The sequence below is a fragment of the Pseudomassariella vexata genome (assembly GCF_002105095.1).
Source record: "Pseudomassariella vexata strain CBS 129021 chromosome Unknown BCR38scaffold_27, whole genome shotgun sequence".
Taxonomy (NCBI): domain Eukaryota; kingdom Fungi; phylum Ascomycota; class Sordariomycetes; order Amphisphaeriales; family Pseudomassariaceae; genus Pseudomassariella; species Pseudomassariella vexata.
The window spans coordinates 66,781-91,803 of record NW_024467982.1 but is presented as its reverse complement, the minus strand read 5'-3'; the positions used below and the strand labels follow the sequence as shown (position 1 = coordinate 91,803).

Genomic DNA, 25,023 nt, shown 5'->3' with positions numbered 1-25,023 from the left:
ATGTATTTAGTCCAGCCATTAGGGCACGGTTTGACATACGGGAGTACTGGTAGAGGTACCGGGGGCTTCGAGCCTACGGCGTATTTAACAATAATAATATATATAAAATCACAGGCCGGGCTTTCCAAGCCAGACTACATCATAGGTTGTTCATACTTTCTTTTTTGAAAAAAATACCTTTATCCTCCTCGAGTTGATACAATATTACACAGTATTGCTATTTTTAAGCCGAACCACCCAACCTAGTCCAATCGTAGGACCCATTATTCGTCGAATTCCCCGAGGAGCTGGCAAGTAGCACAACTTTCAAGTTGCGCAAGATCAGTCATCAAGACTACCTCCCACACCATCCTCCTCCTCTTCGTATATCTCCGAATCATTGCTGTCGGAGCCGTCGGCGGCCTCGAGGGGCCCAATCTGGTCCATGGTCTCATAAGATTGCGGAGTGGCGTATCTGCTTTCATCCTCATTGTCTGAAGCAGGCGCTTTGACGTCGTCCGCAAAGCCAACGTGTTTTAGCGGTGAGGATAGCGATTTGGTGGGCTCTTCCAGGACATCTCCACCCCATGGTTTACATTCCTTGACGATCTCGCCACAGCGTAGACAAGTCCAGCCTTCACCCTCCTCACGCTCTAGCCTGGTGGCGAGGCAGACGAAACAATAGATGCATCCACAGGGGACGGTCTCGTAGGGGTTTGTGATGTCGGTTTGGGCCGATCCCACGACTCCGCTCGACGCAGCTGCGGCGAGGATCTCCGTTTCCGAAGTGGCTTTGTTCTGATCTTGATAACATATAGCGCAGGTACGCTCTGGCAGGAAGGCGAATTCGCCTTGTTTGCCGCCGTCTTCGTCTTCTGAGCGAATATTGACGATCTCCTTGGTTCTCCTCCATGTCCGCGCAACCCATCTCCGCCACCGGTTAATCCCGACTAGCGGTAAAACGAAGAGCAGAAACTCTGTGAAGGCATGCCAGACAAGCTGGCGATTGAGGTACTCGAAGGAAACCTCACGGCTAACCTGGCTCGTGGGGGGAGCTAGACGTAGATGCAGCACCCTGTCCAACAACGTGCGATATCTTCCGTGCAAGAGAAACACAAGGAAAGAGGCAAATGCAACCGCGGAGTGAACAGTGGCAAGTCTCGAGGTGAGGGCTGAAAACCTCTGGACCAGGGGCGTGGGCGGGTCGTACCCATTATCCTGGTCTAGCAGCCAATTCTCCCATTTAGTCCATCCATATCGGCCCCCCACCGTGATGAGTCCATACAGGCTCTTTTGCCACCTGCTCGGCGGTACCAGAACTGACCCTTCGCGTCTCGCATCGGTGTATTTTAGGTTCTGCAGGGCGGCGCCGTAGGTCGCATCGTGGTCCCATACGGTGAGCTTGAAGAGGACGGCCCGCAGCGCGAGTAGAATTTCGGCTGACCAGTCGTCCTTGATGTTGCCACCGAAATATTTGAGCGCATCGCCTACTTGGCCGCGTAGGAGGTCGACCAGCTCCTCGTCCAGTAGCTCGGCATCGACCTGGCCCACTCGAAACGACGGTCGCGTGCCTTCTCGTGACGAGAGCAGCTCCCAGGCGGATAGGAAAGAGCCCCCTACTCGGTTCAGTGGGAAGCGCAGTCGCGAGACTTGTGACCAGGCGCGCGATGCTTCGTGGTGGGCGGCGAGCTGGGCCTGACTTTGTCGTTCGCGGGCCTCTCGACGGGCAGCTAGGCGCTGCTGCGCTTGGGCGAAGTTGGTGGAGCTCATCTCACGAGCATGGCCGGAAGGAGGGTTCGCGAGCTGGTCATCTTCCGCCCTATATCGGCTGAACACGATACCTGTAATGTTGATTGGGGTTTGGTGGTGAAATGGCAGTCGTTATTGCTGTGATTGCCAAAACGGCCGAGGTTGGACGGACGGGCCCTGGTGGCACCGAGGTTGAGTGGTGCTGGTTTCCGTTTTATTGCCGGTTCTGCATTAGGCAATGATGTGACCGTACCCATGCCACACCCCACTTATTTCGGATTCGCTTGAGCTCACCACCAACTTGGCCAGTTTTTCGACGGATTTCAACCTTCAATTAGAATCTACGTAATAACCGCCAACCAAGGCCTGTCTCGAAGACATCTGTAGGTTGTAATTGGCCTGTCAATCGCCGTCTTCTAGCTTCTTTTGCGGCATCAGAAAAGCTCTTTTTGGCTACTCTACGTAGTCCTTCATGATACTTGGCGAGAACTCTCTGTGCTTTAGCTACCTCATCTTCAACCTTCCTCTTCACCATCTCTCTACCTTCTGCAACGGATAAAACTCCACCAGATTGAAGATGATAGTTCTTCGTAGCGCGCCGTTGTTTTGATATACGTTCGGCGTACTTTGTACGGCTAAGATCGCGCTTAGTCTGTATAAGCTCGGTCGCATTAACGAGGGACCCTTTAACAAAGCGACTAAGTCGATAGGCTAGATCTGGACTAATACCAAGCTTTGGATCAGTAAGACAGTTCGTAATCTTGCTAGTTACTTTATTAATTTGTCGAAAAGTAGTAGGTGTGCCTTCATATGACGAAGATGAAGTGGCTGGTGGTGGTGATGGCGTCTTTGGTATACGTTCTTCAATCTCTTGTAGTATTGGATGAGGGTAAAATGGATATATACCGGTTTTCTTGAAGGCTGACTGGATAGTACTCGCTTTGAAGGTATTTTTGCGTACATTTTCGATAATTGAGAGGAACTCTAGCTTGGTTATATTGGTACATCCATCCCAAATGAAGGTCTTGCGCGTACCACTGAGCCGAGTGGATAGTCCCCGTGAGTATGAGGAAAGCTGGTATTACGTCGCCAGCAGCAGAGATAGCTTCAATAGCTGTCGCCGTCTCTCTATTTTCTGGTAGGCCGAAGTAATGGGCCCTCTTGCGCTTAGTGATGATAAGTTGATCCTTACCAACACCAATCCGGAAGCTAGTCTCGTCCATATTCCAGAGATCAGAGGGATCGATTCCTTCTTCCTGGAGGACTCTCTCAAGCCGTGTAAAATACTCTCGTATAGTGTCGAGGTTTTCAGAAGTCTGGCGGTTTGAATGGAGCTTCCGCTGGGAAGCGTGGAAGTAGCTATAGCGCTTGAGGAAATGTGTAGTCCAGTTTGATCCGACTGTTGGTGGTGGCTGATTTGGTAGAACCTTGACTCTCTCACGTAATATCGTATTTGCAGCGTCGGTAACGAATTCTACACGAACCGCAAGATTGATCCTATCAAGGAGGTCGATTTAATTACAGAGGGCCTTTTCTTCGGCTTCAGATAGTAGTTTGTTGAGTCCTCCGTGGTTCTTAGTCTTCCCAGCTTGCTTGCGCGGTATCGGAGGGTCTCGCGTTTTACGCCGCTTTCTCGCGCAATCTTGGCAATTTTGGCTTGACGATGCTCTTGCATGTAGAGGACGGCTTCCTATATCTGTGAGTCCATTGCGATTGGAAAAAGCTAATGAATTGACGAAGATAGGATAGGTTGAAGTTGAAAGTGTCGAAAAACTGGCCAAGTTGGTGAGCTCAAGCGAATCCGAAATAAGTGGAGTGTGGCACGGGTAGTAGTCCGATATGGCAGGTGGGGTAACCGAACCTCTTGGTCTTGCTCTACGATGAGTTACTGATCTAATGAATCCAGTGGTTCCGTCTCTTGAGCTGTGTGAAGCAAGATGCCGATTGCCAATGGGCATATCTCCATCAACTCGTACCTGTAGGCCCTGCAGGATATTCAGATCGAGACCACGTCTTGCCCCCAAACGTCTATTTCGTCCGGTTGTCCGAATCTTCGACAGCCGCCCACTATCGGCGTTAGGGCACTTGAGGTGAGTTGTTGAATCTTGTGACACTGCAAGTTGCCAAGAAGGTCGCATTGCTTGGTTTTATTCTCATACCAGGGGCTCATCTAGTGAATTACTTTATGCAATGAGTCCAAATCTGGACTTGCCCCGGTGCTTTGTGCGAACAGTTCCAAAATTGCGGCCTGTGTCTGGAAAGCATCGCCTGAGAAGGTGCAGACGAAACCCCGGCACTCCATCCCACTTCTCGAATTGTGTACATGCAACTGAAAAACAGTGGTCGGTGGCGCCATAAACGACAACGAAAGCAGCTTGATGGTAGCCCTCGGGGTCGGGGGCTTCACGATCGACCACCAATGTGTGCGAGCGAATGAAGCACGGCGAGATGGTCGCTACCAGTTCTGATATTCTTCGTACGGATGTGCCGCATATGGGAGGGTGTGTCACAACGGCTCAACTGTGCCGGTCAATCTACACCGCTCGCAGTGTACACTTGCATGGACACGTCTGTTCTTTGACATAACATGATGCGGCACACCATTGGGACTTGCTCGAATGAGTGGAGAGTGGGCATTTGGGGCTGTTCGAAGCACAATGTTTGAAAGCCACGTCCGGCTGTGCACCTGACCTTGGGGGCTTCAGAGTATCCGGACCGACTAAGCTGGAGCGCAGCGTTGGCACCTGCAGGTTGCCTGCCTAACAGAAGCTCGCAATATACTCTCTGGGCACCTCGATGCGAGTGCTGCCTCGCGGCAAGATTACGATGGCAGACGATTTTGGTGAATTTTCAAACTTCTAGATGTCCATGTTGATATATAAGTAGACGTTGCAGAGGTGCAGATACTTGGGTTATTGTGCGACGTGGAGCCTTGGCATCACGGGTCTATCTCTATATCAAATCTCAGACGCCGAACTTAGCAATGCCCCTCACCCGAAAGGTCATTTGTATGCGTGTAGATTGCACCCGACAGTTCCTCCTAGTAGCAAGGGTCTGGTCTTAAATAAGTACCCTTGTCGCGCATCATCTCACCCAAGCGCATGGCTTCTTCCATGTTGGTTCCCTAGCTATTCTTTGTGTTCTCATGCTAATTCTGGTTGTTCCAGACACGATCCGTGATAGGGTTCGTTTCCGAACATGCCAATTGAAGGACCCAAATTCCGAGGTCGAGGAGATGCGTTTATGTATATTCCAGCGGCAAGTCCGGCGGTGCCTTGGATACGCCAATCCCTGGCCCTCGCCGTATAACGTAAGTCATCGAAGCATGGTTCAATCGAGAATTGAGGAACCCCCCCCCCGGTACGAGGCAACCCTCAGCTGACAGGCATACACAGAGGCCTCTTGTTTACTAGGCAAAGTTTGGCGAACCTCACCCACTTGGCAGAATTCCATTGCATAAGAACTCATGAGATCGGTTGCCAAGCCTCGTCTAAGGGGCTTGGCTCGTCCAACTGGCAACTGCACTGATGCTCCCTCGTTGCATGATGGAATGTGTTATCCGCCAATGGAGGACTGATTCCCCATATATGATTGGTGGTGCTTGGGGCAAGACCCTTGTGGCGTAGGGTCGATAAATGACGAGAATTGACTTCTTCCCGCCGCCTCAGCCCTATCGGTGATATACCCATCGAGCCCACCTCTCAACTCATTCAACCGTTATTCCTCGACCACGACCGAAGTAGATCCCGACACACCGCAGCACATCATGGAAAGACCGCGAGATGCCCAATCAACGGGGCACGACCGCCAGCCTTTGAGTGCCTCGTCAGTCGACGGGTCAGGTCCCAAGTCCAACAATCGCACAAAGGCAGGACTACGTGTTTCTGTGGCTTGTGTCCAATGTCGCTCAAAGTTCGAAGTCTCGGTCCCTCGCCGCGGGTCCACTACTGACTTTTGCATCTAGGCATGTCAAGTGCGATGCTACGCTCCCCTGTTGCTTGCGTTGCAAGGCCGAGGACAAGCCCTGTTTCTACGCCAAGTCGAGACGAGGAATACGGGATCCCAAGAAACGAAGCTTGATATCAGATAAACCCCCCGCTACATCAAGTAGTGGCCCCTTTCTACAGCTATCCGAGCTTCCATCGATTACAATTCCCAGCCAACCGCTAAGGGGAATGCTAAGTTGGAACCTCAACCTCAACCCCGACCCTATGCCAATGCCATCAATAACCCGAGACGACCTGCTGCTCGACGCTTATTACAAATACTTCCAGCCGAATCATCCGTGGCTTCCCCCCAAACGAGTCTTCGTCCAGCACGTCAAATCAGACCCTCACTCGATGGACTTCCTCCTAGCGGTCATGCGCTTCGTGGGATCTCTATATCTGCCTCATGTGTTGTCCGACGATCTCAGAGACGGGGCTTATGCCTCTGCCTGTGGAACCTTACCAATGACGCCCCAGACCGTCCAAGGGCTTCTGATTCTTGGCGTCGTTGCATTCGGAGAGTCCAAACTCGAATACCACGCAGGGTGGACGAATAGGGCCGTGTCGACAGCTCTCGACATTGGAATGCAGCGCAAAGACTTCGCAGAAGCGGCATCAGACCCCGTGATTGCTGAAAGTTACCGAAGAACATACTGGGGCTTGTATTTCCAGGATACCCTCCGCAGAACGCGGCAACGCGAGCGCGGGACGCCGCTATGCGAAATTGCTTGCAGTGTAGACCTGCCATGTGAGGAGTGGGAATTTGAATCAGGGGTGAGTTCGTCAATCTCCACTTTCATGTGATGGGAGCCTGTGGATGGTTCTGTTACCTATGTCCTCAGGTTTTCAACGCATCCGTTATGGTAAGCAAGGCCGCTAATGCCTCAACCAGCAAATCCCAGATCCAATGTCCCTGGCAGAGTACGACTTGCAGAACAATCTTGGAGAAACCGAGTTCTCATCATTTTCCCTTCTAGTGGATATGTGCCGCATCACTGGTACTCTTGTGTTGCCATGTTGTTATGATTCGGAAGAGAAAAGGGGGACTTGTTCGACCGAGCCGACTCCCGAATTTGTGACTGGTTGATCAAAGTTCCAAAGTGGAAGACGGAGTTGGTCAACGCGGAAGGAGTAGCGGATATCCTCCTTCATTCCGCGATCGGGTTCGCTCACGTGTAAGTGTGCCCTGGCTTGCTATGTTCGATGTGTAGCTCACACGCACCCCAGAAATCGCATGAGCATGCGCCAGGTCGGCTTGAGGCATAATCTCAACCTCCGACAAGGCTTCTCTCTTGGACCTGCAAGTGGGCCCCATCGTCAAGCACAGAATGTCAAAGGCTTCGGCTGGAATGCGACTCCGGTCGAGATCCAGGCTGCCAACAGTCTCTGCGACATGTTCCGGCTGCTCATACCAATCAAGAACTTGAGCCCCGTGACCTCGAGGGGACTTCTCAGGCCTGCCCTTGCCTACTTGGACGCTTGCGTCTTCCTAGGCCTCGACACGCCCGCCATCAGGGAAAAGCTCAACATGATCGTACATATCCTGACCGTGCACGGGGAAATATGGCCCATTTCACGGAAGGTTGCCGACGAGGTTAGGGAGATAATCAAGGAGTATATCCCAGCGTCCTCAAGCTCGCACCAGGAAATAGAGGTTTCAAGGAGGTCGCCTTGGGCACTGGCTTCGGGTGCGGATGTCGATGTTATTCCTAATGCCTGGCTGCTCCCTGATTTCGACCTGACGCTCTATCCTGAGTTTGATCATCTGGATCAGTGGACAATTCAAGGCAATGAGAACCACCATATTAATGTCTAGGTAGGATACTGAGACAGGCTTGCGTGATAGAAATGGCCGATCTGTTAACATAATACGAGGAGTTCGGGAAAGTAAGTCTTCAGTCCAAAAATACCAACCGTGGTTAAATCAGGATGCATTGGGGGTGGTGCTGATGGTGGGATTGACTCTCAGGAACCTGCAGCTACGGAAGGGCTACATGGGGACAGCGGGCTCAGGCCCTGGTATCAATGGTCTTTTTAGGGGGCGTCGGTGCGAGTACCCAGGCATCAGGAATACAGCATGTTAAGCGGGCTTTGATTTCATGAAAAGAAACCAGCTAGGCGATAATTAATATGAATTGTTAACCATCAGAGCTGGTCGTCTGAATGTAAGTACGAACAGGTCTGGGTCTAAGATGGATGATGCAGAGTTGTGACCCTGCAGGTAGGATACTCTGATAATGGTGATGGCAACTGCAATCTGTATTTCTAGGAACCTGTGCGTATACGGATCGCAGCAGAGCCTTGCCTCCTCGCCAATGGTTGTTGTCAAGTTGCATGCGAAATCATGTTATGCGTATATAGGACCTCTGCCCTTGTGACGAAGCAGAGGTACTGCGAGTACGAATCAAAGTCACCCTATATGGGCGAGAATCCGTTATAAAAGGAGGGTCAAGGCGGTTAATGTATGATAACCACCAAGCCAGAACTTGTCTTTTTTGCCCAACCCCGTTGATATACATTATCCAGCACATTATACAAAAGGCCATGGCCAACGACGCGTATCTCGCATCCAGACCCGACCCAGCTTCACCTTTTGAAATAACTCTTCTCCATACTCCTAAGGACGACGTATGAAATCCCGGCAAACGCAAACGCCAGCTCAAACCCAACATCGCCGCCAAATTCGCCTCCACAAAGCTGTCCAATCGGGCCTACGAACCACACCTGCGCCATGCCAAGCACCGCCCCCATAACTCCAAAGCAGAAGGCCGTGATGGCCACGAACCCAGGGGGCAGTTTACTGGCATCCATATAATCCTCGGGCCTGTAGCCTCCAAACCCGCGGCGGAAGATGATATGTTCCGCCAAGCTGATGGCCTCATAGATGGCCAGCCAGTACGCGATGATCGACATGAAATTCTCGAGGTAGCTCTCGAAGTTTTCGTACCCAGGAATGGCGATAGCAACATAAACACAAGTCGCGACGAAGGTCCAGATGAAGCGAGGGACGTGCTGAGACTTCTCGCTCAGGACCTGAAGCGAAAGCGACACAGAGTAAATGTTGGGGCAGTTGTTGGCGATGATGGAGAGGGCGAGGACGACGACGCAGAACTCGCCAAAGCGGCCTAGGCGCGGGACGAGGATGGTGGCTAGTATGCCGCCGATGCCTGAGCTTTCGTAGGCATCTAGGTAGGTTTGGTTGGTGCTGGCGGCTGTCATGACGGCGGCGCCGAGGAGCTCGGTGAAGCAGAGGGGGACGAAGAGGCCGCCGAAGGTCCAGAGGAAGACGGACTTGCGGCTTCGGTCGACGGGTTGGTAGACTGTGTAGTCTGCCGCGCAAGAGCACCTGGTTATGAGTGTCAGTGATTAATAATCATCGCTTATCTCGTAAGGCTATGCTCTTTGTTTTAAAAGGAGAGAGTGCTCTTTACAGAGTTGACTACACCTCACACAGAAGAATCATCAGAGAAACTAGGAGCTCCGGATCGACTCACCATCCAGTAGCGAAACCAAACACCGATGCCGCAAACGACAGAACACTCCCTGCCTCAGAAGGCCCAGAAGCGAGAGGCAGCAAGTTGTTGAACTGTCCGGAGCGTCCAAACTCCCCCGCAACAATCAAGAAAATTATAAAGCAAGGAATCCAAGACCAACGCTCATAGTGATGGACGATCTTGTACCCAAAAGTACAGACCAAAAGCGTGGAAACAGCGATGACGAGAATGCCGGCCCAGCCAGGCATGTCGCCGTTGACGGCATGCAGTAGCTGGCTGCCGACAATGGTATTGGCCGAGGACCAGCCGATGCAGGCGAGGACATTGAAGACAGCAACTGGGGGATGGTTAGGACACAGCCGCCTCAGTGAAATTTTCACGATGGGATGAGAGCATGCGACCACTTACCGACCTTGACGCCGTTGAAGCCAAAGAAAAACCGGGACAACACCATCTGCCTCAACCCAAATTTCGGCCCGAAGGTCGAGAAGAAGCACACGGGAAGGATGCCGAGCAGGTTGAAGAAGACAATGGTCAATGCCGTGTCGACATATCCGAGGCTGAAGACGGGGAGTGCGAGAGCACCGATAGCAAAACTCGATACGACCATGTTGGCCGACAGCCAGAGGGTCCCGATCTTACTCATGCTCCTATCCGTTCTCTCGTCGCTGGGGACACGCTCGATGCCGCGCTGCTCCACACCGAATTTACCGGCCAATCTTTGGAGTTTGGCATAGGTGGAATCGCCTGCGGTGAAGGCCTCCTGATGAACGGCATTGCCGTCGTCGACATAACCAATTTCGGTATCTGAGCCGGTCATGCCCTTCTCGGTGCTGCTCTTCTCGACATCGGGGGTCTTGCTTGCGAGCGACATCTTGTTAAAAAGACTGCCGTGCCGCCTGGATTAAGAAGCAAGGTAATGGGAGAAGTGGCAAAGGGGGGGCGTCCTATAGCCCGTTGTCGCATCGGCAGAGCGGCTCTGCAGTTCCTCATGCAAAGTAACTTGGCAAGACGTGCCGGCCAGAGAGTTTAAGTAAGCAGCCGAAGAGGCTCAAGGTTGTTGCGGATATGTCTGCTTCCAGAACATTTCCAGGATCATGTATACCGGAAGCGAGCAGTGTTTTCCATAGTAGGAACCCGCCGAAGATACGCATGTAAGAGAGGGGTGGAGTACGCCGGTGGGCCTCCAGTGGTGTAGGGCACGTTGACTGTTGAAACGGCTCCAAAAGCTGGTGCAGAAGTGGGATAGGCGCCTGGAGGGTTCCCAAACGATAACGAGATGCGATTAGTGCAGAATACTATTTGGAGATAAGAGACCACTACTGAGGGAAAACAGACCCAGCAGTATATGGTGAACGCATACGGGGCCCGCTCCGAGCTAAATTGGGAACAGTTAATTATACCTAGCGTCTCATGCAGCTTGCAGAGCAGCTCTCCGCTTGGAGAAACCGCGCTCGACTGGCCTCTCGTCGGGCTCTCAAGCAATTACCATGGAGATCTCTAAGCTGTGAGATGAGATAAGAAGAGACGTAAAACCTCGGGACACCCGCCGCTGATCCACACGGTCCCACTAAGGAAGGACACCGATGACCAAGCATTGATACAGTTGACGACGCTTGGAAAGGATACGATATTAGCAAGTTTTTTTTAACAATGAAGCGCCGTCATTCATCATCGATCATCCTCGATGTTGGAATGGAGGTTGGGACCTTTTCGGCAGAGACGATGGCTCCCAAATCTCGAATCCCCAGCCGATTTGATGCAATAACCAGCTTGGGTGGGACGGTACTTTAGAATGCGCATGACAGACCTGGAGTGCGTAACCACGAGTCTAGGGTGCTATATGCTCAGAACCGTGTGCTAGAGCGTCATTGCTCAACCCGTCTCTGGCAACCCTACCCGTCGCTCGTCAATGGGCAATGGTACGGCTTGATGCCACGGCCCAGAGCCTAGATGCATAACGTATATAGTAGAGTGGTCTGTACCCCATTTGTGTGCCAGTAGCTGCATATGCAACACGTCGACGGCCACTCCGCGGTCCCAGCTCGCGAGACGCTGGAGTTGCGTCTCAAAGTCAGCGATAGTCGAGTCGTATGTGGTGTAGTTCAACGTATCTTCTAGGTGGAGTTGCGGACCTTTCTCAGCTGTAAAGGAGTTGACTGGTGAGCTATTTTCATCGCGACCTGATTGGACAGATAAGCAATTCTTAAAGTGCACAGACAGGGATGAGAGAAGATCATTTGAGGAACTCATTCCCTTTTTCCTACCACCAGTCGTAGTATCCCTGTCCAACGGCGAGCTTTTAATTGCATGTGGCTGCCAACGCGAAATCCCTTCCAGTGAAACAAAAGAATGAATGTACGGGACCCGGCGTCATGCGATACTACTAATGCCAGAAGTCTACCTATCGGTGTTTATTATATATGAGCGACATACCACAGGTAGGATTGGTAAAAGATCTTATGGATACTACTACAGATAGTCTTCAAATAACTCTAGAGTACAAAATATAAGTTTACAGGAGGTTAGTATAGAAAACTAAAGGGGTATTTTCACCGTTACTATAGTGGAATATGGAGTTGTCGTATTTAGCCGGTTATGCGTAATAAACAGATATACCTGCCGTCGCGTCAAGACCATACAGCGCCGCCTGTCCCCACCCACTACTGCCAAGGACGGTGGCGGTGGAGGATTTCCTAGAAAGCTTGTCTAGAAAGCGCCATGCTTGGTATATGCCCTTTTCGGGATTTTTTTTTCTTTTTTTTTTCGTTTCGGAGGTACCGTTCTCATCCCTTGCTTCATTGGTTGCCGAATCCTGCTCCATGTTATCCAGTCGTTCGTACAGCTCTGTGCCGTCGTGCCCTACCGACAGTGTCCTACGTTGGTCAACATTGATCAGTTACACCCCGTGCTACCGTCCGTCTGCCCTAAGCTTATTTTCTTACATGAAACGCGAAGCATCAATCAAGTAGGTGTTTGGCATGAAGTCTAATGAGGCATAACGTACATGAGTAGTCATGCCATAGCTTCGGTGTGACTTTATTATCACTGCGGCATAGCCATGGTTTCTTTTACGACCTGGAGCTGGTGACTTATCTATGCTTCTTTCTTGCGATGCAAATATTCTTCAACCTCTGTTATTTTCGTGGGCCCATGGCTCGACCTAATTTCTGTATTCACGATCCGATCTGAGTAACGCTTCTCGTTCTCCCGGAAGTACGATGATGGTGAGGTACTCGTCCCGCGATGACAAATATGTCTCAAGGACGCGTGATTTCCGTCTCACAGCCATCGGAATCGCACGGGAGACCCAAACATATCTTCGTTGAACCAGTATTTTGTCTCCGGAGAGTTTTACAGAACGTGCCACAGACACAGCGACTTGCTGATGCTAGCATCAACTAGAGTGGTACTGGCTGATCGATAGTCAGTCGTCCGACGTCGTAGGATTGCTAATTCGATACCTACACCACACAGAAGATTGAGAGTCATATCAGTGAATTCCAGTAGTCGAAAATGGAAATTACCAGTTGCTCTCTCCGAGCAGTTCTACTTGTCTATTCATTCATTCATAGCAAGCAAGCTAACGCTTTTCACCCCCAACAACCCTTATTGAGGTGGTCTACCAATAGCCTTGAACCCATTCACAACGTCCACATCGACGTTGACCAGATAGCTTTGCTGAAACACCTGCTCGCCTCCGACCCTCTGCACCAACCCGCCAAGCCTCTCATTCACAAACTTGAACGAGCACACGTGTCTCACCGGATCGGTATTGATGAGCGCTCTTTCGCGAACGTCCCGCGGTGTGTCCCACTCGGTGGGTTCCAGATCTTCGGTGAACACCAGCTGATCCACGGGAGGGTACTCGTCGCCCAGAATCTGGGCCAAGGAGCTGGCCCACAGGGAAAAGTAGTCTTGAAGTTTCGAGAGAACCAGGTCTTGCATGGGTTGCTGCAGTTCGAGAAGTCGGGTAAGGGCCAGCAGGCCGAGCTTTCTTCGGTTATCGTCCGACATGCAGTCAAAGCTGGCGAACCATTCGCTGCTGAGCCACTGCCAGACTTGGTCAAGTGGACCGAAGGGGGCAAGCATTTCGACGAATGTGGCCGGGTCTGCCACCGCTATCCGTGCAAGAATACTGAAATAATCCGTTAAAGTGAGGTTGTTGATCTTTGCCTGAATCCTGTTCGGTCCTGAGGTTTGGTGGGCCACGTAAGCATCGCGGATACCCTCAAAGATCCTGATGAGGAAACCAGACTCCACCATGTCCCGAAGTACGATCTTCAGTCCGTCCACGCCAGCAAGCTCTTGAGCCAACCGGATGTATGCCTCCGAGTATTTCGTTGCAACAGCCAGGTGTTCGCGGCTCTTGGAATCAAAAGATTCGGAAATTGCCTTGAGGAACGGGCGCCTGAACTCTTCTTCCAGCATCGTCTCGGGTGCCAGCAGAATATACGAACCAACAATTCTCAGACAGCGCGATGCGTTTTCCGTGTTCGCCTCGAGAAGCCGTATAGCGGGTGGTGCTAGGTTCAGAAGTTCCTGAGAGAGTGGAGGCTCGCTCTGCGTCAGGACGTTTTCCCAAAGTTCCAGTGCCTCTTCAATCAGATAGATGGACACATCTGAGCCCTCCTTGACCGCCTCTCCCACCAGCGGCAATATCACAGAGTGGTAGCGTCGAGACTCTGCCCTCATGGACATGACCAAGGACTGCAGAATGGTCAATACTGCCTGCTTCAACATGAAGTTGAGATCGCCGGCCGATGCCCATATCGCTGGCAGAGCCGACATGATGAGTTCAGCGAAGCTGTTGACATACGTCTCCATGCGTTCGATAATAACCTTAGTAGTGCCCAAAATTGCCAGCTTTGTCTCATCGATTTCGACTTCTCCGAGCAACCGAATCAGTTCTGTCAGTACCGTCTGAGCATATGGCCTGAACATTTCGCCTTCGAAGGCGAAATCGTCGGCCACGGCCTTGAACTGCCTCGCAGCTGTAATGCGTACGACAATATCATTGGCTTGGTCGTTGGGATTGAGAAAGTGCGCGTAGACCTCGTAAATCAATGGGCGAATCTCATTTGTAATCCCTGTAGGGACCCATTGACTCAGTAGTATGCCAATCCTGCGCCTCAGTACATTGGCTAAGGGACCCTGCTGTTGAGCATCCATCGCTATCGTCGACTTGAGGAGTTCGCCAAAGTTGACATTTTCGTGGACATGAGAGGCCGCTAGGCCCAGCGCTGTATACACGGCTTCTTTGGTCATAACATCCGCTTGCGGACTTTTGACGGTCTCAAAATATGATAGAAGCGGCTGCTGAAGAAGCGCCTTGTAGTGAGAAAGTAGATGCTGAAGAACATTTTCGGCGCAAGGGCGTACTTCCCATTCCCAAGCATTGCCTCCGGTTTCTTCTTGCTGCTCCCACTCTTCGGGCTCTTCCTCCCAGGCATCCAGGTCAGCCTTGCGGAATACGAGCAGATTTGAAATGATGGCATTAGCCATCTGAACAATAAGCTCATCGATTAACAATTCGTCCTTAACATGCCGCAGAACTTGATCTTGTTCCTCTTTGAGCTCCTTCGAGCGATACTTGAAGGTCTGCTGCGGAATATTTACCATCCTGAGACAGCAGCGTACCACTAGAAGACCTTTCAAGGCTAGCTTTTCCAGCAATGGTCCCTCAAGCTTGGACTTGTTCTCTCCCTCTGTGGCAGCTGATCCTGCCCGGAGGCCGCTAGACTTTTGGAATACCTCGGCAAACTTGGCCACCAGGTCCCAGTACGACCGGACGAGATCGAACATGCCTGGTAGCGAAGCGAAGCTTGCTGGATGTGTCTCAGCCATCTCGACATGCAGCTTGGTGAACTGCATAAGATGCTTCCCTACAACATCTAGGTATGGCGCTGGGATAGGAGAGTCATGGCTGACAAGGTTGAGGAATTCTCCGAAATGCGTCTGAGACAGGCTCCAAGCTTGTTGCACCGTTTGATTCTTATGGGGTAGGTCGTAGCCAATGATGATGAGGCGGCGAAGGGTCTTAAAGGCAACCAGGCTGTTCTCCATCGCTAGATCCGCGTCATCTTCATCTCCGCGCCCAGTTCCCAAGAAGCTCATCCACGCTCGCGTACTAGACGTGTAGATCTCTCCAAGCAACTGGACAAGCTCCGGAGTGACTGATTGTAGGGCGGTCTGCGATTTACGAAGACGAGCGGTTCCCATCTCTTTAACGATACGTAACAGTAGTAATAGGGCGCCAGATAAATGTGCCTGGTTTCCATCCTTTAAATTCCTCAGCAGTGCGACTAGGTTCGTCATGGCATCAGGCCATGCTTGTGGAAAGTCGATCCTAACAATCTTGGCAACAACCAGGGCATTGTGCAATGCTAGCTGCTTGTCTTCTTCTCCGACCGTGCCCTCGAACAGTCGTGCTCGAATAGCTTCCCTCTTTTCAGGACGTATTGCATTCTTGAGCATGTGATGTCGCCAGTATTTATCAATGCCATTCTTCAGTTGTATGATGGCAAGTAATCGTATTTCGTGCGGGAGTACTCTATCAAGAAATACAGACTGTGGCATGGTTAGCGAACTTCTGTCATTTCGGGCTGACAAGGACGTATCTCGGGCGCACCTGTAAGGAGATATAGTAGTCTTGGTGCGCTTCCCAAGATTGGAGTTGCTGACCAGCTGACTGTCGCTGGCTGTGATCATGTGAGGTCGATGCCGAGTGCAAGACGCGACAAAGCTCTTGCAAGCTGAGAGGGTTAGCCTCTCCAGGCACCTCGATCGAGAAATTCATCACGATGGTCGTGTGACGTCGATATCAATGTTCAAACTTCCAAAAGGTTCTGAGTTTTGATTTGGACGTGGCTTGGAGGGGCAAAGGCGATCGGCGGTGCTAACCTTAGCGGGGGAGAGAGCTTAGGTGGGTCCAGCCTTGACCACCTTTTTGTAATTTTGCAGGGTTCGATGGAACTGACAGTAGTACTTCATTCTCAATTATCATATTAAATCACCCCTAGTTTAAGACGCCGAAGGTTGAGATATATAATTTCAAGCTCTCTTTTTAGAAGAGGTCCGTCTTTCAAGAAACTTATTAATTTCTAACTACTCTTTTAGTAGTATAGGTCGATCTATTTCCGCTTATTCTAAGCTGTTCGAATAGGTAGTAAGTTAATAAGTAAAGGAATGTGTAAGGGAATACAGAGCTATAACCAGGATTAAGCCTCAATCCTGTCACTAAGTGACAGAATTGTTAGATCTTTTGGTCTATGTGACGTGATGGTCTAGGCTTGCTGTCACCTTACAGAATGGCCCTCTGTTAATAATTCTGGATGGTGTCGAATATCACGTGTGTCCAATCGAGTAGTCAGAAGTGCGTAAGATTGTATATGAATGAGGTGTATTGTTCCCTGTGCTCTCGAACTCCCGTTGCTGTCTTTTATAGATTCTTTAGAACATATCGGAGGTACATTGTTCAGGTATCTGACCCCTAAGTGGACAGTAACTTTGGTGTTACTTTTGAGAAAAGGGGGTCCCTTCTCCTTCTGAACTTCAAGTGACAATAGTCTTCTCCAGTGCCATATCATTTCTGAACCTAGGAACCAGGTGCCCTATCTGACAGATGGATGTCGTATTGACCGCTATGCCTGCTCTACGCGTTGTGCTAGTAAGTTGATGTTAAGATGTTCTGTAAGGTACTCTGTAACAGCAGGTACTGTGTAAGGGTAGGTCAGGCACAATCGTCAATTCCTAACGCCAGTAGTAATTAGATACCAAGAAGGGAACTTGCCCCTCCAAGTTTCCATAGTGCCTCGAGAACTATTTGAGGGCCCAGAAGGTTTTCCTGAAACGCCATCGGATCGCCATGATTTCGCCCACCTATCCAGGGTGGCTCGATTTCAACCTTCTAGCCCATCTTACTTGTAATTTGTGACATACTCTTGCTCTGTCTCATGAAGGAAGGGTCTAACCTACTATTTACACTAGCAATTGTACCTCTTTTGGCCTAGGTTATAACTATAGCGCTTCATCCCACAGTACTTTATTTGTACGCGTTCGAATAGGGAATAGAGGTCTTGGGTCTTACTTAATCTTACCTCTAACTCGGTTAGCGTCTACTACGCATTTAATCGTTGAACGTCTCTACGGATAGCGGCTAATAGAATAATCTACCTAGTACTAGCTATGGAAGATTTACTAGGAGCTGTGGGATAGCACTGGTACTGGCATTCCGGCTACATGCGAAGGTGAAGAAGGGATGTACAGGTGGGGGAGAGGGGGTCCGAGCCGCACAAGGGCACTTAAGTATCTTGCGTATACCTCACGTGATCTTGGGCTACACCTTAGGTCACCAATTCCACAGGAGCCTATTTATAGGTTCTTTGTATATAATCCAGGTAATGATGACTTCTTCGTAGTATGTGACGGCCGGTGCCACGAGGCCACGAAACCCACTAGCTGTGGACCCGTAGGAGCACTGGCCATCTGAAGGCGGGATTGAAGATCCTCAGATGTGAGCCAGCCTGTTTTAGTTTCTCTTTCTTTCCTTGTCGAGAATCGTTAAGTCAATACAGTGCATTAGAGTGTTTTGACTCTTCAATTGTGCTCACCGTGACATAGCGCGAATTATCGTTATAAAATATAGTAGAATAACACAGTCTCTTTTACACTATACTAGAGGGCTGCCGCGGTCTAGGAATCTCTTTGACGCTCGATTCGCTACTTGAAATAATTAGTATTATATTATACTTGTGGAATCGGTAGCCCGAGACCACGTGAGGTACACTCGGTATACTTTAGTGCCCTTGTGCGGCTTAGGAACCCCCCATCTGTACTTCCCTTCTTCACCTTCGTATGTAACCGGAATGCTAGTACTAGTGCGATCCCGCAATGCTAGATTATCTATTCTAAATATAGTTATAGCGTCAGCAATATCTGGTATATAGTACTGCACTTGCTTAGGGATTTACAGGTGTCCGAATTGCACCTGAAACATCACCGAAGGTGGGGTAAACTCTACTCATGTATGTAGTCCAGATTGTCTAGACAGACATTGTGTGGAGAATCAACTCCCGTTAATACCACAATTCGTCACTGTGAGATCAAAATCTTACATATAGAATAAAAAAGTAATCGAGAGAAGCGTTACTATTATACTTTTCTAAATTATCTACACAATAGGGGCGTATATAAAAAGGTAGTCAATACGGTTACCATTAGTAACTTTGATCGTAATGCATTATGCCCATGTACATAAGGGTGCCTATTCCTACTGAGTCGAGTCGTCTTTAGTTCTCGAGTAGAGGCTTCAGACATTTACGCAACTCCACTACATTGCCCCGGAATTTGTTGGACGGAGCATTGAGCTTTAGTCACACGCATGACCATGAATAGCACATTTACTCGCGAGTGCATGGCGATTGTTTTCAGTCTTGATATAGAAGTCGTGGAACGCATTACAGCCATCTATGAGTCTCTTCCTTAACTGTCCCATGCCTAACTCATGGAACCCTCCAGCACTTGGAGGCACTGCTTTCCCGAGAATAGTACCAGGCAAGGAAGTAACGCTGAATCAGATTGCAAAGAAAACACCCGTCACCTTGAGGCACTATTGCCTATATGCTTTCACTTTACTTCCCGTGCCTGCGTTCAAAGTCCCATGCTGGGGCATGGGGGTAGTATGGTGATGCCTAGGTTGACAACGCATGAGCAATCAGCAAGAAACCCAAATGTGACCCAGGAGGAGTTGACAGCTCGTCGTGGGTATTTTGCCGGAGAATGTGATCTAGGTATGCGGACTGGTAGCATCATCTCATAGGAATTTGTTGAGATCTGCACGCCCAACCTTGCCACATGCATGCTGCAACCTCCTCGATATACCAAGCGTCAATTTGCTTCGTTGTTCTAAACAAGTACTTGCAATGTTGGGACGCCGTTCCCATGTGACCGACAAGTGCTGCTGATGAACTGAGCCAAGGCTCTCGTACAGCACGTCATTCTGATATCGGCAAATTAAACCACTGCTCCATTGGTCTGGCATATTATGAATAACTTGTTGAATAGTGGTGGATGTCATTTGTTGTAAGTGTGGGGTCAAGGATTCTTTACGAGTAGAACTGCGTCTTTTGAAAACTCTCGATCGATAAATCGCCGGGCTTACCATTGGGAGCCGGGGGCACTGACGCTGCTGTCATAGAGTTGGTTCGAGTGGTGGAAGGCTCGCTAGCTGTAGCCTTGATAGCAGTCAAGGGCTGTCCAGAGCGTTTCGCTACCTCTAAAAACGTGGACGGCAGCCATCCCACGCGCCCGTCTCTCGCGCGACAACGCCACCACTCACTGGGAGCCCCGTTGGGATCAGTCTTACCCAGGACGGCAATAAAATCGCCTTTTTTGACAGCCAAGTCAAGACCTGGGGTTGCGGGTTCCTGTGGTGTGAAGTCGTAAAGAACGCGACAAAATTCTAGCTGGCTTGGATCCAGTGGTGCAGTGACCTCTATTCGTCTGCGGTCCTCCTCCTCTTGTGAAGCGGCAATTGACCTAATCACCTTATTCATGACATAGGGCAAGCCAAAGGCAGCGAGTAAGAAGAAAACCAGCGGCTTGCGGCTAGGTGTCGGCTGGCTCGGGGCACCATTCGGCGGTGTCTGTCGTCCTTCGAAGCGTGCGAAAGCTGCTGGCGTAAGGGCGGTAGCATCGGCCGGGAGCGGGCGTCCCGTGATTTTGGCGAGAAGAGTTCGAATCCATCGCATAAGAGTGAAGATTCCCAACACGGAACCGAGAGTGTCGCGTAAGTTGCCAAATTGCTCTGCGACCGACACCATAGCAAAGAAACTCGAGTGGGTTGCCATGTAGGTGCTTTCCAGCATCTGAGCGAACCCTCCGAAGGCGCCGACGATGCCCTCAAGCATCTGGAAAGTGGCCTGGGTGCTATTTCCAAATCGACTCGTCAAGCTGTTCTGGTTGGGATCATTCGGATTCATACCCATGCCACCGTACATGCCACCTCCATACATGCTTCCCATGCCGCCCATACTTCCCATGCCTCCCATACCGCCGTACCCTCCATATCCGCCGTAGCCGCCGTAGCTACCGTACATACTCGATCCGTAGCCAGCGCCCATTCGCGAATACGGTGATGAGTAGGCCGAATTGTAAGGTGTAGATCCCATGCGACTATATGCTGAAGCGTTCTGGTTCACGCTGGAGGCAAGAGAATCGGGTCGTGGTGGAATGTCGGGCGTATTTCCTGACGTGGTGGATGAAGGGGCGGAGAGGGCGTTAGATGTTGACAAAGCAGCACTTCCGGTTGCGGTCGCTGTTGGCGATGCCACTGTTGCTATGTGACCCATATTAGCAATTGCCGACACCGAAGATGCGCAACGAAAGAACTTACCTGTAGATGCAGCACCAGCGCGCTCCCAAGGCTTGGGCGGCGAGGCCATTGTGTCGCAATGCGACAAAGATATAGATGGCGCAGCAGAAGCGAGACCGTAAGTAGATGTCGAAATGCTTTGTTTTCCGCTGAAGAATTATCGCAGAAGCGTATTGAAAATGAGGTAATCTCAAAGCGGGTCGGTTGTCGGGCGACGGTGGTGGGCCACGAAGTTGCTGTGGAGGCAAAAATGCGTCGATGATCGGAAACCACCACGAGCCGTCGGCTTGTGACGACTCATTAGTGTCAGTCCTCGGGACCTCGGTATTATTGATCCACAGGTCGCCATTATAACGTGCTTATTGGCGCGAAACTAACAGTCACGTGCTCCACTTTCTTTGCAGTCCCACTGCTGCAATCGGAATAATATGGTTTAAGTGGATAAGCAGTATGAGTATCCGGCTCTCCCATATTTTGGACGAATTCTCGGTGACATCTCGAGCTATGTCACGGACTTCAGACTCATTCACCTTGATATTGTTGAAAAAAGTCTGGGCGCGGCCCCTTCTTGGCCACTGGTGGCTTCCAAGACGGTGATGGTCTTCTTGTCGGCCATTGCTACCATTGATTCCTTGTAAGATGTAATAATACGATTTGTTGACTCTTTGAGGGCTAGACGTGAGCTCAAAGTTTCATCCAAGAAGGGATGAAAAGAAAGGGATGAAAGAGGACTTGATGTTGGGAAGTTGGATGGTTGGGCCTGTGCTGTTTGCTTCGGCGACTGGGATTGGTGTTGCTGAGATCGTTGAAAAGCTGTTGGGTGATCAGGATTTGATGTGCTAATGTGAAGGCTGATATTGATACAGAAAGGTCGGGCTCAGAAAACGAGAACATCTTCATATTTACACTTGACATCAGCGTTGAGCACTTTGGTTGCATCCCCAGATGTGCGTTGCTAACATGACAGGCTGCCTCAAGTCGTGCTTGTCGTTGAATCCGTCGTCTGCAACTAGTCTTCAAAGCAGATGGGGATCGTCTCGCGAGAATCATGTGAGTTGGATTAGCCTTCAGCATCCGAAGGCCCACCGCCATCCTGCATTATGCCTATTAGATTATGTCTCAATGGGGAAAACTTCCAGCAAAGAGTGTACGATCGTGTAGCGCTGCGAGTTGTGTTGGAGTATGAAGCAGATGGCTTGGCGTCTTGCGCAGACTGGTCAGGACGTTGGCCACTACTGAGAACCTGGAAACGCGAAGCACCGAACTTCTATCTTGCTATTTCGAAGCTTGTAGATTTTGGTGATCAAGGCGATTACAGCACAGTCTTCACCACTGCAGTTCTGACTCCCTCGTGGCAGAGACGAGTTTGAAAGAATATTGCTTCATAGTCAAGCATTCAGCCCGCAAGGAACATACTACCAAGCCTGGGTGCCAGTGACATTCTCACATGCGACAGCAAGCTGACTAAGGCTAGCTGCAGTCGCTTAATCAGCCAGATACATCAGATGCAAAGACCGGTTGGAAACCACCAACTAGGAACATGACCCGCAGTATCATCTGCACAGGGAACAGTTCATATGTACTGAGAGCCATCTTCGCGTTATTTGGGGTCTCGGAGCTATTTTTGATTTGCATCGTTGTCTTTCACAACAATCGCATAGTATACGTAGACAAGCAGTGAACATGCGGCCTTGTAGGAATTAACAGAATGATCAAGTGAAAACAAGGAAAGCATTTGTACGCAGTTGTCATAATCGTTTGTAAGCGACTTTGACCTCGGGATATTCAATCATAGGCAAAAACTCGAACCAGGTTGAAACCTGAGAACCGACCAGAGAAGGCGCTACGGACCCTACCCCTCGGCCATCCTCTCTTCCGTTCAAATGTGTTCCGCCCGTCGAAATTCCCCTCGCAAACAACAGACGTCATAGTCAACACTTCTCTCACGAGACGATAGACATCAGAGTCGACAAGCCGAATTCTTCATCATCTTTAATCATATCTTCCACCTGTGCGGTAGTCAAAGAAGTGGAGAAGTCCGTTGAAGCGGGTAAAACCTTGATGCTAGCGGTCGAGGTTGAAGCCTGGAAGACGACGGCCACCTTAACATAGTCATTTATTGGACGTTCAAAGTAATCCGAACTCCCAATCGAGTTAGTGTAGTGGAAAGTCGACTTGCACTTGGTGTCGCCAGAGGCCAAGGCTTCGAAGATGTCGAATTCACCACAGCCTCCCTCGCCGATGCCGCCCCAGCAAGAGCAGTCTCCGTATTGCATTGTCCGGGGGATCTTCGAGTTCAGCAGCCAGATGGCGGGCATATCCGCGTTGAACCCCTTTTTGCCAGACATGGGCATCTGGAATTCGAACAGGAAGACTTTGTCGGCGCCACCAAAACCGTCTGTCTCGAGTTAGATTGTTACTAGTCGTGGGCTATACTTCACGGTGAACGAACGATGAGCGATGGTGCCAGGGCGATAATAGCCGCAGCTGGCATCTTCCTCCGCGCACTCCTTATCTGTCCAGATGGAGTATTCAACATTGTCCCCCACCAAGCAATCTTTGAGGATAGTGGGTGAAGCAAATCCCGACGTAGCATCCTCGCTGGTGTAGGACAGGCTGTTTCCCCAGGTACTAGTTCCGCAATCTCCCATCAGTGTCTCATTCTAATTACTAATAGAACTGAGTAGGATCAACTTACGTATCCCAGACACCCGAACCTTGACCACCATAGTTACCGAGGAAGGCCACTCCGTCGGCCGTTTGACTCTCCGCCTCATAGAATGCAATACGTTCGTAATCACCAGTGACAGCAGATGAACCACCGTCCGTGCTGTTAGAGCCAGAGCTGGCAGTCTCATAGCCTTTTGGTGCTTCCTCGACAGACTCGTTCCCAGATACCACACTGTCCGGAGTTGACTGTTTCGTAAGCGTCGTCACAGCGGCTGTTGTAGCCGCCTGGGTGGAGACGCCATTAGTATTTACCCACGACACGACCTGGCCATTGATTGTCGCCGTTACCATATCTCGCTTTTCCTGCTGACGGGCCTCGCGATGTTTCTTATGGAGATGCTGGTGGCCATGACGCTTCGCATTGGAGCTGGGGACTTCGCGCTTCTTCGACTTGGTGGGCGTATACACTGCGAACGTTTTAAGTTGCGTGGGCCCACGAATGTGAACCGAAAGCTGGTATTACACATCAGTAAGGCTGAGAAAAAGCCAAGTATAGCCATGCTCTTACCTCCTCATCGAACGGGGCAATGGAGCCGGAGTATTCTTTTGTTTCGAAGTTGCAGGCTCCATTTGAATCCATATGGCTGACAGCCTTATACGACCCAGCAACATTGAGCGAGTCGTAGGCGATCTTGTTCACAGCCTGACAGAACCAGTTTCCCCCTTCCTCGAACGAGTGGATACCGCAGTCTGCGTTCACGGCAACGGCTGAAGCCGCCAGAAGTGTGACGGTGTACCTCATCTTGTCGCCCAGGTGGTTGATTGGATTCCTGCGATGTTTATATACCTACTCAGATATATACAGCTATACGGCAATTAGATAAGGATGGTCGTTCAGTCGCAACGGATGTACACCCTTGGCGTCAAGCTGGCGATAGCAGTGAAATGAGCTTAACAACTCACACGGCCCCCAACGATGAGAAGCTTGTAATTATTATAAGTGAGCGACTTGGTGATTGTGTCCACCCAGACAATGAGCGACGGGTCGCTCCCGGGCAAGAAAGAACAACAACAGAAAAACCGTCCTTACACGAGAGATAAAGGGGAGGCTCCTTGTCCGAGGAGGGCATCATGGCCAGTTAAAACAACTGGTTTCGGGACTTGAAGCTGCTTCAGAGTGGTAGATTGGTGCTTGAGCTGTCTTTTCTTGACCAAACGCCATCATCAACTATAAGGTCGTAGCACCAGAAGCCCCGAGTGTTCCCCAAGTAAAGCCAGTCATAAGCCATGGGCTGAGGATGTATGCGGCGAGGGCTGGCTGGAACGAACCATGGCCAATACCCGCAACCTTGGGGTAACTAGTCTGGTCACTTCGCTGCAGGATGGTACTTGCATCGCATCGCCAACAAGCTTGTGTACATCGTATTGGTGATACTTGACTTTTCACGGTGGTGATGGTGTCCCTCGGCACCAAGCCACCAGGGATGATGCGTGCTTGCATGAGCCAAAGCCAAGAAAGCAACAAGAGCCGCTGAGAGGTTCGTCTCTTGATGGTAATCTGTGCAAATCTGACGCCAAGCAAGTCCCTTTCATTCCATCGAGCCTTCGAACGGATCTTATGGCCGGCACATCTCGAAGTGGCCTTTCTGTGCTTGGATTGTGAGGCGGGGAAAGCCACGAGAAAAGGGAGGGCACTTCACCACTTTTGTATAAGTCACTCAGTTTTAGGTTCAACCGGCCGCTTCGATTCGCCCAATCCTACCGCAAGCAG

The 25,023-nt window shown here is 50.5% G+C and overlaps 8 protein-coding genes across 8 annotated transcripts; 2 read left to right on the top strand and 6 right to left on the bottom strand.

The window, feature by feature from the left end:
- Window positions 1-58: 58 nt before the first annotated feature.
- Window positions 59-1,906, bottom strand: BCR38DRAFT_452367 (Pex12 amino terminal region-domain-containing protein). Its single transcript, XM_040861515.1, has one exon. It carries the CDS (start codon window positions 1,747-1,749, stop codon window positions 322-324), a length of 1,428 nt encoding a protein of 475 aa, XP_040709606.1. The 5' UTR covers window positions 1,750-1,906; the 3' UTR covers window positions 59-321.
- Window positions 1,907-5,345: 3,439 nt separating this feature from the next.
- Window positions 5,346-7,112, top strand: BCR38DRAFT_124402 (uncharacterized protein). Its single transcript, XM_040853500.1, has 4 exons — window positions 5,346-5,640; window positions 5,693-6,488; window positions 6,607-6,889; window positions 6,942-7,112. Exons 1-3 carry the CDS (start codon window positions 5,495-5,497, stop codon window positions 6,799-6,801), a joined length of 1,137 nt encoding a protein of 378 aa, XP_040709605.1. The 5' UTR covers window positions 5,346-5,494; the 3' UTR covers window positions 6,802-6,889; window positions 6,942-7,112.
- On the top strand, window positions 6,708-7,914 carry BCR38DRAFT_124498 (uncharacterized protein). Its single transcript, XM_040853501.1, has 2 exons — window positions 6,708-6,889; window positions 6,942-7,914. Exon 2 carries the CDS (start codon window positions 6,949-6,951, stop codon window positions 7,528-7,530), a length of 582 nt encoding a protein of 193 aa, XP_040709604.1. The 5' UTR covers window positions 6,708-6,889; window positions 6,942-6,948; the 3' UTR covers window positions 7,531-7,914.
- A 386-nt stretch (window positions 7,915-8,300) lies between these two features.
- BCR38DRAFT_414907 (purine-cytosine permease) lies at window positions 8,301-10,082 on the bottom strand (the record flags this gene model as incomplete). Its single annotated transcript, XM_040858983.1, has 3 exons — window positions 8,301-9,060; window positions 9,209-9,545; window positions 9,617-10,082. The coding sequence occupies 3 exons, from the start codon at window positions 10,080-10,082 to the stop codon at window positions 8,301-8,303; spliced, it is 1,563 nt and encodes a 520-aa protein (XP_040709603.1).
- An 862-nt stretch (window positions 10,083-10,944) lies between these two features.
- On the bottom strand, window positions 10,945-12,085 carry BCR38DRAFT_506077 (uncharacterized protein). Its single transcript, XM_040864934.1, has 3 exons — window positions 11,828-12,085; window positions 11,645-11,680; window positions 10,945-11,391 (listed from the first exon to the last, which is right to left on the bottom strand). The coding sequence occupies exons 1-3, from the start codon at window positions 12,030-12,032 to the stop codon at window positions 11,084-11,086; spliced, it is 549 nt and encodes a 182-aa protein (XP_040709602.1). The 5' UTR covers window positions 12,033-12,085; the 3' UTR covers window positions 10,945-11,083.
- A 732-nt stretch (window positions 12,086-12,817) lies between these two features.
- Window positions 12,818-16,007, bottom strand: BCR38DRAFT_356805 (armadillo-type protein; the record flags this gene model as incomplete). Its single annotated transcript, XM_040857050.1, has 2 exons — window positions 12,818-15,778; window positions 15,840-16,007. The coding sequence occupies 2 exons, from the start codon at window positions 16,005-16,007 to the stop codon at window positions 12,818-12,820; spliced, it is 3,129 nt and encodes a 1,042-aa protein (XP_040709601.1).
- A 3,307-nt stretch (window positions 16,008-19,314) lies between these two features.
- BCR38DRAFT_491083 (Peroxin 13, N-terminal region-domain-containing protein) lies at window positions 19,315-20,652 on the bottom strand (the record flags this gene model as incomplete). Its single annotated transcript, XM_040864612.1, has 2 exons — window positions 19,315-20,546; window positions 20,604-20,652. The coding sequence occupies 2 exons, from the start codon at window positions 20,650-20,652 to the stop codon at window positions 19,315-19,317; spliced, it is 1,281 nt and encodes a 426-aa protein (XP_040709600.1).
- A 1,873-nt stretch (window positions 20,653-22,525) lies between these two features.
- BCR38DRAFT_319777 (TOS1 protein) lies at window positions 22,526-24,042 on the bottom strand (the record flags this gene model as incomplete). The annotated part of the gene is made up of 4 exons (XM_040854754.1): window positions 22,526-22,980; window positions 23,035-23,213; window positions 23,281-23,765; window positions 23,821-24,042. Coding segments are annotated over 4 exons (1,341 nt in total), but the record flags the coding sequence as incomplete, so codon positions are not given.
- Window positions 24,043-25,023: the final 981 nt, after the last annotated feature.